Genomic DNA, 10386 nt, shown 5'->3' on the forward strand with positions numbered 1-10386 from the left:
CGGGCAGGGTCAGCACCCCAGGGGGCAAGGGCGCTGCTGGGACCCCCACGGCTGGGGCTGGATGGGGCAGCCTGTGGGGCTGGGGGCTGCTGCGGTCCCCAAGGGATGGAGGCCGTGGTCCCCAGGGGTGAGGGACTGTGCTCTGAAGGGCAAGGTCCCCGTGGGAGAAGGGTCATGGTCCCCATGGGCGAGGGGCTGAGGTCCCCATGGGTGACGGACCACGGCCACCGGAGGGGAGGGTCCCCATAACGAAGGGTCCTTCGCCCCCATGGGTGACGGGCTGTGTCCCCACGGGGGAGGCACACATATCCCATATCTCTGGGGCTGCCACGGGGGCCGCAGCCAGCCCGAAACCTACAGGGGCAGTGGACGGGCAGCGGTGGGGCTGGCAGGGGCGCCTGGCACGGGTGTTGGGTGCGCTGCGGGCTCCTGCCCCCGCCTCCGCCCGCCTCCAGCCCTGCCTCTCCCGGGCACTTTGCTCCCAGCGGTGGGAGAGCAGGAGCGGGGTGTGCACGGGAGGGCACGGCACGGCACGGCACGGCACGGCATGGGGTGGCACAGCAGCAGGGCCCCCGGCCCCATGGCGCACGGGCGCTCCCCGGGGGTGCCCCGCGGCTGAGAGCCACCTCAGCCCCGCACTGCAGGTGAGCAGGGGGCACTGGGGTGGGTATGGGGCAGCTGGATGGCCCCACCATGGCCCTGCAAACTTTTGGGGGCTCTTTGGGCACTGCTTTGGCCCCTCCAGGGGTGGAGGTGGCATCCTGGGGTGGAGGGTTGAGGGGATGAGCCTGTCCTCCCCATGCCTCCTCCTGCCCCTAAATCTTTTGGTGCATCCTCCTCCCGAACGCACCGCGGTGCTCCTCCATCACCACGGGCCTTCGCCTCTCCTGGTGCAGCCACCTCCTCTTCTTCATCTTCCTCTTCATCCCCCCCAAGTGCTGCCTCCTGCGAGGGCAAAGCTGCCCCTTGGGCTGCCAAAGTTTTGCCCGGTGCTGCCGGCTCCTGCAGCAAGGAACCTGTCCCCCGCTGTCCCTCTGAGAGCCACCTCGGGGCATGGGACAGGCCTGGGGGTGGGGGACGTGGTGGGCTGCCCCCAGGGAGCTGCACAGCCCCGGCGTTGCTGGAGACCCCGGGGAGGGCACAGCTCCTGCTAGGGCAGCCCCCGTGAGCGGAAAAGGAGCGGACAGAAACCAGGTCACGCTCCCCTGGTGCCAGGGCTTTGGCTGGGCGCACCACGTGGCGATTAGGGACAAGGGTCCTTCTGCAGCGAGTTTTGCATAATTCCCCCTTGTTTTGCAATTTCCAACGGCTTAAAAGGGAAGAAAAGCCCCGTGTGTCCCAGGCCCCAGCCTCACGCCACCCCGAGCCCCTTGGCTCCGTCCCCCTGCCCCGTGTCCGACGGGCAGCTCGTGGCCCTGCTGGTGTCCCCAGCCCTTTCTGCCTCTGCTGTCCCCCCCGTGTGCCATCCTGCTGTCCCCACCAACAGCTCACGGAGCAAGGGGGAGGCAGGTTTCATGCCTCGTGCACCCACAAAGCAGGCAGGGCAGGGCTCAGCATCACGCTCCCAGCTCCACGGCGCTCCGTGCCGAGCCTCCAGCTCCCTGCCGGCCCCAACGGGGAGCCAGCACCAAGCTCGGAGCCCCTGCTCGGCCCCCAGACCCTCCTGGAGGAGCGCACGGGGACGGTGCCGGGCAGGGAGAGCCTCGCTGGGGACGTCACCGACGGGCTGGAGCGAGCGGGCGGTGACGTGGCCGCGGGTGGGGGGGTGTAAATCAGAGCAGTTTAAACCGCTGACTTTGATCGTGACTAAGATGAGGAAGCAGGAAACCTTGCCTGCTGAGAGCAAGGCTGTCAAATGCCCTCTTCTTTCGCATCGTGATTTGTCGGAGGTTTTCCCAGGGGACGCTTGAAAAGGAGCAGCTCACTCGGGGTGCCGCGGGCAGGCTGTCCATGGGCCCTTCGTGTTCGCCTCCAGAAGTTGCCCTCTCCACAGGGCCATCCAGCCCCACGCTGCTGCTCACACCTTTTCCTTGCACGTTTCTAGCATCCGATAATTTTATTTATTTATTTTTAATTGGATTCTTCGTGTCTTACTCATTTATTGACCTGCTTCATGGAAAGCGGCTTTGGTCACCGAGACCCGCGGCACGGCTGCTCTGGCCGGGCTTCGTGGCGCACTGCTTCGGCTCACGCGCCCTCGGAGGTGGGAAGAGGAAAGAAATCTCGTGGTCCCTCCTGTCCCCGTCAGCATCACGGCTCCCAGCCCCTGCTTCCCCTCCGGTTTGAGGGGAGCTGAGCGAGCTCCCGCTGTTAATATTTGATCCGGACCTGCCTGTGCTCTCTGACCTCGCCCCACCGCCAGGCTGCCCGCGGTGGGGAGGCCGTGCCAGGGCGCCTGCTTCGGCCCCAAAGCCGCGCTCAGCCCAGAACTCAAACAAAAAGAGCAGGGGGGTGCGTGCGGGGGGTGCCCGCCCAGCTGCTTTGGATTGTTTTATGATCATCTCTGTCAACTCGGGGCTGTCCCCGCGGCTCACCTGAGCCACGGATGCGCCCTGCAGGAGATTCCTGCCAAGGACGCTCCCTGCCAGCAGCCGCACGGCGCGGTGGTGGCCAAGGACGGGGTAAAGGGGACAGGGGGAGAGGGAAATGGGGGGGAAAAGCAGGGGCAACGCCACCGTCTGCTCGCACCCAAACCGGCATCCCCATCGCAGAGCCCTGCGCCAGCGCGGTGCCCACCAGCAGAGGTGGCACAAAGGGGGCACCTCCCCGGTGCCGGGGGGCTGGGGGGGTTGTGCTGCAGCCACCCCCTGCCCAAAGGGTGGAGAAGCGGCCGGAGAAGCTCCCTTTGGCTGCAGGAGCAGCAGGAGCTGAGCTTTGGATATCTGGAGAGGGCAACGCCAGCGTTTCACGGCTCGCCCTCACCCCTCGCCCCCGGGGAGCGCTTTGCGGGGCGCTGAGGATCCCGCGCTTTGATCCCAACAGCGCACGAGGGGGGAAACGTCCCCGATGGCTTCTTGGGGAACTCACGCTGTCCGGGGCCGGGGCTTGGCGCGGGCACAGCTCCTCTCCGCACTGCTGAGCTCATCGCCCTCCTGGGGAGCGCAGCCGGCAGCTGGGGGCCCCGCGCTGCGCAGGGACCCTCTCCCAAAGGCTCCTCCAACAGCCCCCCGAGGATTTCTCCGGGGCCACGGCACCCCCCCCCTGCTACCCCCAGACAAGCCTTTCTTCTCCTCCCGCCTTTCTTCTTGGCAGGGCCCCCTCTGGGACCGGCAGCATTGTCAGGATGGTGCCAATTAGGCTGAGCAGGCTTCCAAGAGGCCGTGCTGGCAGCGAGCGGGGCTGCTGTTGCTCATCAAGGTCTCATTGTTCGCCGCGCCGCGGGTCTGCTGGCCGGGCCCGGGCGCCCTGCCCGGCTCCGCGCGGCGCGGGTGTCACGGCGCGCCGCTCCGAGGGACGGTCCGCGGGTGTCACTGGGGGGGCTCCGAAGGGGAGGACGTGTCAGGCTCCGAGCCCGGAGCTGAGAAAAACCAGAGAGGCATCAAAGTGGCCGGAGCTCCTGGAGGGGGGGAAAAAATCTGGCGTCTTTGGCCGCCTTCCCCCGCTTTGTGCCTGACAATGGGCCGGGATCAGCAGCTAATGTGTGGTTATTAACTGCTCCCCCAGCTCCGGCCCGGAGAGCATGGCAGTCCCAGCGAGGATGTTCCCAGTTGCCCTGTGGACACCGACCCCGACGGCCTGGCCGGGAGGGAACGGCACGGCGGCGGCGGCGGAGGAGGCCAAGTGCGTCTTCAACGAGGAGTTCAAGTTCATCCTGCTGCCCATCTCCTACGGCATCGTCCTGGTGGTGGGGCTGCCCCTCAACGGCTGGGCCATCTGGATTTTCGTCTCCAGGATGAGGCCCTGGAACGCCACCACCACCTACATGTTCAACCTGGCCGTCTCCGACACGCTCTACGTCCTCTCCCTCCCCACCCTGGTCTACTACTACGCCGATCGCAACAACTGGCCCTTCGGCAAGGCGCTCTGCAAGATCGTGCGCTTCCTCTTCTACGCCAACCTCTACAGCAGCATCCTCTTCCTCACCTGCATCAGCGTGCACCGCTACGTGGGCATCTGCCACCCCATCCGCTCCCTCAAGTGGGTGAAGACCAAGCACGCCCGCCTCATCTGCGTGGGCGCCTGGCTGGTGGTCACCGTCTGCCTCATCCCCAACCTCGTCTTCGTCACCACCAGCTCCAAGGGCAACAGCACGCTGTGCCACGACACCACCAAGCCCGAGGAGTTCGACCACTACGTGCACTACAGCTCCTCCGTCATGGCCCTCCTCTTCGGCGTCCCCTTCCTGGTGATTGTCGTCTGCTACTGCCTGATGGCCAAGCGGCTCTGCAAGCCCAGCTTCTCCAGCCCCGGCCCCCGCGTGCCCTCCTTCAAGCAGCGCTCCATCAAGATGATCATCATCGTCCTCACCGTCTTCGCCGTCTGCTTCGTGCCCTTCCACATCACCCGCACCCTCTACTACACCTCCCGCTACTTCCAAGCCGACTGCCAGACCCTCAACATCATCAACTTCACCTACAAGATCACCCGGCCCCTGGCCAGCATCAACAGCTGCCTGGACCCCATCCTGTACTTCATGGCGGGGGACAAGTACCGGGGACGGCTGCGCCGGGGGCCAGCCCAGCGCCCCCGGCCCGCGCCCACCTCGCTCCTGGCCCTGGTGTCCCCCTCGGTGGAGAGCAGCGTGGGGGGCAGCTGCTGCACCGGCGACCCCCGAGGGATGGGGACGGTGGGGAGCGGAGGCGAGCGGTGAGGGGGGACAGGGGAGCGCTGTGTGGGACCCCCGGTCCCCCCAAATCTGCCCGGAGTACTGACTGCAGGCCCAGGGGTGGGCGGCTGTGGGGCACGTCCCACCCCACGGCGGTCCTGGGGACACACGAGGACGGACAGGTCACCGGGAAGATGGCACACGTGGCCCTCCCCGGGCACGTGTGGCCCTCCTGGTCTGCTCGATGGCAGCCTGCAGGGGCCAGGCTGATTTTGGGGACGGAGAAGGAGCACCCCTGCCTCTGGGGTTAGTGACACATGGACAGCCGGGGCGGGGGCCACGGACCTGGCTGGGGTCTTCCTTGAGCCTTTGCCACTCCACCCAATGCTGCCAGGGGATGGGGCTGGGGGTCGAGCCTCCCACTGCTGCTGCCCTGCGTGGTCCCTGTGTTGGGGACCCTTGGGGAAGGCTGGGGAGGGAGGTGGTGAGGGGTCCTGCTGCTCACGACCCCAATAAAGCACCTTCCCCCTCTCCACATCGTGCCGTGGTCCTCCTCGTGCCAGAAGGAGGAGGGATGGGACGGCTGCGGTGAGGGGGCAGCGGCACGGCCCCTCTGCGTGATGGCACGGGGCCAGGCTGCTGGAGGGGTGGCAGTGCCGTGACGAGGGACAGGTGGTGAAGGACTCCGGGGGAATCTGCCTTTACGGGTGTTTGCTTTCCAAATGTTTACCCAGAGCCTTTGTTTAACCAGGTGCCTGCGTAAAGAGGAGCGGGCTGGAGATGGTTATCAGCGCTGGCGACTCCCACGGCAGCCTCGGATGGGACAGGGAGAGACGGGGCTGTCCCTGCCCTCCCACGGCCCCCCCGGTCCTCCCCGAGCACGGGGAAAGGGAGCCCAGAGCATCCTCGGGGTGTCCCCCCCGTGCTGTCCCCCTTAACGCCCACACATCCCAGTGCTGTGCCCTGTCCGATGCGGCCCCCCCAGCACCAGCAGGACGCAGGGAGGGGGTGGAAATTTGTATTAGGGAACGCACCCGGCCGTGCCAAGGTCACTGCCACCCGTCCCCAAGCCCGGGCGTTCCCCCCCTCCCCGGGGGGACATCTCCCCAGCCTGCTCCTGCCCCCCATGGGGAAGCCACCCCCGGGAGCTCCTTCCTCTTCCTCACGCCACCCTGTCCCCTCCCTCCTCTCACAACCTCCCGGTCAGCGTGGGGGGACCGTGCCCACCGCCGGCTCTCACCCCCACGGGTCCTCGCCAGCCTTCGGGTGCCACGGGAGGAAGAGGAGGAGGGGGAGCCGCAGGGCCACGCAGCAGCCCCGCGTCCCCGCGTGTCCCCCGTGCGCCGGGCAGGGCCGAGCCCCCCACCCGGCGGCGCCCGCCGCGCTCACACGATGCGCAGCTCGTCCGCCTCCGACAGCCCGTACTTGGTCTTGTTCTCGTTGAAGAGCTTGAGCAGGGAGCGGACGTACAGCTCGTGGTACATGTCCACCGTCTCGCGGCTCGGGTCCTCGATTTTGGGCACCGTCACCGGTTCACCCACTGCCGGGAAGGGGGGAACCCGCTCAGATCGCGGGGCAGCGCTCAGCTCATCGGGGCCACGAGCTGGGTTGTGCCTTCCAAAACCACCCAGGGCATCCTCCTCCTCCTCCTCCTCTTCCTCCCCGCGCCCTCAAACCCGCTGGAGGTGCTCACCCACGGTGGTGATGGGCCGGGCGTAGGGCAGGAAGCCCCGGGAGCGCACGGAGGTGAGGCCCCTGCCGTAGAAGACGCAGGGAGCGAAGCCCATCATCTTCTGGAAGCGCTGCTGGATGCTCCTCATCCAGCTGCCCTCCTCAAACACCACCTGGCGGAACAGGTCGTTCTCCCCGAAGGAGAAGGAGGGGACGAGGTAAGCCCTGCGGAGAGGAGGTGGCACGAGGTGAGGGGACGCCGGGACCCCGCTGCTCCCCGCCGGCGGCGCCCGTGCTCACCCGTGCTGCAGGGCCATGCGGACGAAGCCCTTGCGGTTCTTCAGGATGAGCGTGGTGATGCCGGGCCGGCAGGAGAGCGACTCGGCCGCGCCGCCGATGACGATGGCCACGGCGTTGCCGGTGCCGTTCTTGGAGAGGAGGTACCCGATGGCACGGCGCGTCACGGGGCACAAGCCTGCGGCGGGGAGGGCAGCGCCGAGCTGAGCGCAACGCCGCGGGGACGGGGACCCCAAGAGGGACCCCGCACGGCAAAGGGGTCCCCCTGCTGTGGGAGAGACCTCGGGGGAGCCCCCCCTGCCCGTGGGTGATGTCCCCAGCTCACCCCCGCTCATCAGGTACTCCCTGAAGAGGGGCAGGCGGAAATTTCCAGCCAGGGTGGTGAGGGAGGGCCGGATGCCCGGGAACATCTCGGCGAAGCCGGTGGAGCCCGTGACGAAATTGCAGAAGGCGCCGACGCAGAGGATGCCGTGGGGGTGGGAGCCGATGATGTAGTTGTGGCTGGGGGACAGCTCGTGCGTCTTCACCAGCTGCGGGGGCAAAACGGGGCTGGGGCAGGGGGCACCAGGGCGCCAGGAACGGTCCCCAGGGCAGCACCGCGTGCTGCAAGCAGGGGACACGTGGAACAAGGAGCCTGGCCCGGCGCGGGCATCCCGGTGCCTCCTTTGGGGTGTGGGCATCCCCACCCGGCACCCCGCTCCGTACCTTCACGGGGAAATAATCCCGAAAGTGCCTCCACACCGGCCATCTCCGCAAGCACGGCAGCCTCCTGCCACCTGCAAACCACACAGGGATGGGGTAAGAAGGGCCCATCACGGCAGGCTGACTGCTAAATAATTGGCGTGGACCCGCTGCATCCCTCCTTCTGCCATTTTTTTGGCAGAAACGGGGGTGCCCCATCCCTCCGTACCTTTCTCCGGCGTGTCCCAGTCAAAGATGACCCAGGCCAGGTAGAGCGCGGAGATGGGCCAGAAGCTGGTGAAGACCAGGTAGACGAGCAGCAGCAGGCTGACGGTGCCTGCGGGATGGGGACGGGGATGGGGACGGGGATGGGATGGGTGAGCCGGTGCCTGGCCGCCCCCGCCGCCCCCCACGGCCCCACTCACCCAGCAGCAGGAAGCTGAGCACCCACTGCAGCACGGCCAGGAGCTGGAGCCAGGCGCGCACGTCCCGCTGCGAGGGCCAGGGCACGGCGAGCAGGGTGCGCAGGGTGGCCAGGAGGCTGGCACGGCTGCCTGCGGGGACGGGACGGCTCAGAAGTGGCCCCGTGGCCACCCCGGTGCGGAGACACCGAGCTGGGGGTGGCCCCGGTCCACCCGGTGCTGGATGGGCTGGGGGATGCCCAGCCCCGAGCCAAAATCCACCCCCCAGCAGTGCCAAGGACAGCGGCGAGGGGTGAGGCAGGGGAGGGGTGGCCGTCCCCAGCACCAAGCCCCCGCAGGGCCAGCGCGGCCCCGCTCGCTCCGGCTGGCCCTGGTGAACCATTAACAGCCCCGGCGGGGTGCCAGGATCCAAACTCCACCGCACGGCCCCATCCCTCCTCCCCGAAATGAGCCCGAGGCGTCTGTCCTGACGGGCAAAGGTCTGGAGAGCGCCTCAATGGCACGCAGCGGGGCTTGGGAAAACAACCCAAAATCTCTCAGAAGAGATGCACGGGGCAGGAGGGGGGAGGATGGAGCTGTCCCCATCCAGGCTGGCCACCAGCCCCCGGGGGGAGCGGGCAGCGCAGGCTCAGCTCATCCCAGCTCAAAGCCAACCATCAGCGGGGCAACTGGGACGAACAGAAGGCCAGAGCCATCCCCAGTGGGGAACGATGGGCTTCCCTCTTCCCAAAGCGCTGGCCCCGCTCCGAACACCCCCCTGCTCCACCACGAACACCCCCCTGCTCCTCCACCTGCCCAGAAATCCTCCAGCCCCGTGGTTTTAACTTGCCCAAAACCCGTGATGTTTACAGCAAGGACACAGCTCTGCCCAGCCCAGCTGTGCCTACCCAAAAGTTGCGTTTTTAGATGTTTTCACACTGCCTCCCCCCACCCCAAGCACTCCACAAATCTTCAAGGCCACACAACGAAAACCATCAACCGAGCCCAGCAACTGTGCCAGTGCCCAGCTACCCCCGGAGCCTCCTCCGAGGATTTTGGTCTCCGTGGCTCTGGGCACCGTGGGGACCCGGAGGAGAATTTGCAGCATCTCGCAGGAGGAACGTTTCCTACTGCATGGTCGGCATTAACTTCAGAAATCCCACTCCTCTTGAGCACCTTTCTGCTTTCCTCTGGTGCCACTAACCCCAAACTGCCCCAAACGCCCCCCTTCCCCCCGAGCAGTCAAAAGCAAAGAGCCAACAGTGACAGCAAGGAGCTGACACAGCGCCGGAGCGTAAGGAGCCCTCAAACACGTTTCGGGTATTTCTTACCGCTCAGATTTTGGGAGCAGGCTGTGATGATCGTTTTCATGGTGGCGGGGAGCTCTGCTCCAGAGCCCAGCTCAGCAGGTTAAAAGGCGAGTTTGGAAATCCCAGCGGCGATTGATCGCTGGTCCAGCCTCGGTGACCGCCCCGGCCGAGCCGAGGGAGGCTGCACGCACGGAGGGGAGCGCAGCGGAGCCAGACAGAGGGTCCAGGACAAATCCTGGGGTCTTTGGGAGGGGGAGAAGCCACGCAGAGCACCGAGGAGCCCCCAAAAAAGGCAGCTTGGACGTGCACAATTAGCAGGGCTCCTCGTTGGTGCCGGCAGCCACCGTCCCCCAGGGAATGGTAGCGTCCGTGCCGTGGGTATTTCACAAACCGCTGCCACGCTCCGACGGTGTGACGCCCTCGAGGGACGCCCCAAAACGTCCCCCCTGTGCTCTGTGGGGTGGGACGCAGCTTGGCGAGCCGGCCAGCGGCCAGGGCCAGCGCCGTGCCCTCCTCTCCCACCCACCTTGGCGTACGCCAGCCCTGGCAGGTTGGCGAGGTGCCTGGGGACACAACCTGCTCCAGCAGCTCACCAAACAGCCGTCACGGCGAGCCGTGGCTCTGGCTGGAAAACAGGCAGGTGAGACTAGAGGGGTTGGGGGTAACTAAAGCAAAAAAAAATAGGAGAGAGACACTGCAAAAGGAGTGAAGAAAAAAGAAGCAAAAGCAGCAGAAGCATCACTGAGGGAACTCAAGAGCAGCTGGGATGGCTCCGTGGCTGTGTGTAAATGTCTAAGCTCTCCTCAGTCCAGCTGGCTGCTCAGGTGTGCCTGAATCATGCTAACATGAAGGAAAAAAAAAAGCTGAGTGCTTTCCATTTTTAGTGTTCCTTGCATTTTTGACAAGTTTAGAACAATCTCAGCAGCAGCTGCTGGCCCACAGCTGGCAGGCACAGAGCTCCCAGCAGCAGTTCCTCCGTTGCTCACCCGGCAGTGGCAGTGCCACACTCTGGATGGGCGCAGGTACAGCACAGCCGTCATGTTCTCTCTTCTGTCAGTCGAGGAGCAGCACCAGCTGCTATTTAAGCTTGTTTGGAGGACTGCAGACACAGTTTTCGCCCCTTCAGGGTTATCCCATAAGCAGATTGCAGAGCACGCCGACCACCAGCGCACTGCTCTTCTGAAAACGGTGCTGCTGGTCCCTGCAGCACTCCACGAGGGTCCCAAGCACACCCACACTACACGGACCTACACACATCTAC

The 10386-nt window shown here is 66.0% G+C and overlaps 2 protein-coding genes across 3 annotated transcripts; one reads left to right on the plus strand and one right to left on the minus strand.

Annotated features, from left to right (window-relative positions):
* Positions 1–465: 465 nt before the first annotated feature.
* On the plus strand, positions 466–5300 carry P2RY4 (pyrimidinergic receptor P2Y4). 2 transcript variants are annotated; one of them, XM_068697103.1, is made up of 2 exons: positions 466–644; positions 3664–5300. In XM_068697103.1, exon 2 carries the CDS (start codon positions 3680–3682, stop codon positions 4808–4810), a length of 1131 nt encoding a protein of 376 aa, XP_068553204.1. In that variant the 5' UTR covers positions 466–644; positions 3664–3679; the 3' UTR covers positions 4811–5300. The 2 variants fall into 2 exon arrangements, with proteins under 2 accessions (XP_068553204.1, XP_068553205.1); XM_068697104.1 differs by lacking the exon at positions 466–644 and adding an exon at positions 2370–2621.
* Positions 5301–5769: 469 nt separating this feature from the next.
* LOC137863723 (diacylglycerol O-acyltransferase 2-like) lies at positions 5770–9536 on the minus strand. Its single transcript, XM_068697105.1, has 8 exons — positions 9147–9536; positions 7840–7968; positions 7644–7751; positions 7439–7509; positions 7059–7263; positions 6737–6911; positions 6459–6661; positions 5770–6305 (listed from the first exon to the last, which is right to left on the minus strand). Exons 1-8 carry the CDS (start codon positions 9184–9186, stop codon positions 6151–6153), a joined length of 1086 nt encoding a protein of 361 aa, XP_068553206.1. The 5' UTR covers positions 9187–9536; the 3' UTR covers positions 5770–6150.
* Positions 9537–10386: the final 850 nt, after the last annotated feature.

Source organism: Anas acuta, chromosome 13, assembly GCF_963932015.1.
Source record: "Anas acuta chromosome 13, bAnaAcu1.1, whole genome shotgun sequence".
In the NCBI taxonomy this organism is placed as follows: domain Eukaryota; kingdom Metazoa; phylum Chordata; class Aves; order Anseriformes; family Anatidae; genus Anas; species Anas acuta.

What these genes read in the sequence shown, in the direction of transcription:
- P2RY4 (XM_068697103.1), top strand. Translation starts at nt 3,680, where the DNA reads ATGGCAGTCCCAGCGAGGATGTTCCCAGTTGCCCTGTGGACACCGACC.
- LOC137863723 (XM_068697105.1), bottom strand. Translation starts at nt 9,186, where the DNA reads ATGAAAACGATCATCACAGCCTGCTCCCAAAATCTGAGCG. An exon ending in GCTCAGCTTCCTGCTGCTGG is followed by an intron (nt 7,752 to 7,839) that starts GTGAGTGGGGCC and finishes CCCATCCCGCAG; the next exon opens with GCACCGTCAGCCTGCTGCTG. An exon ending in CGCATGGCCCTGCAGCACGG is followed by an intron (nt 6,662 to 6,736) that starts GTGAGCACGGGC and finishes TCCTCTCCGCAG; the next exon opens with GGCTTACCTCGTCCCCTCCT.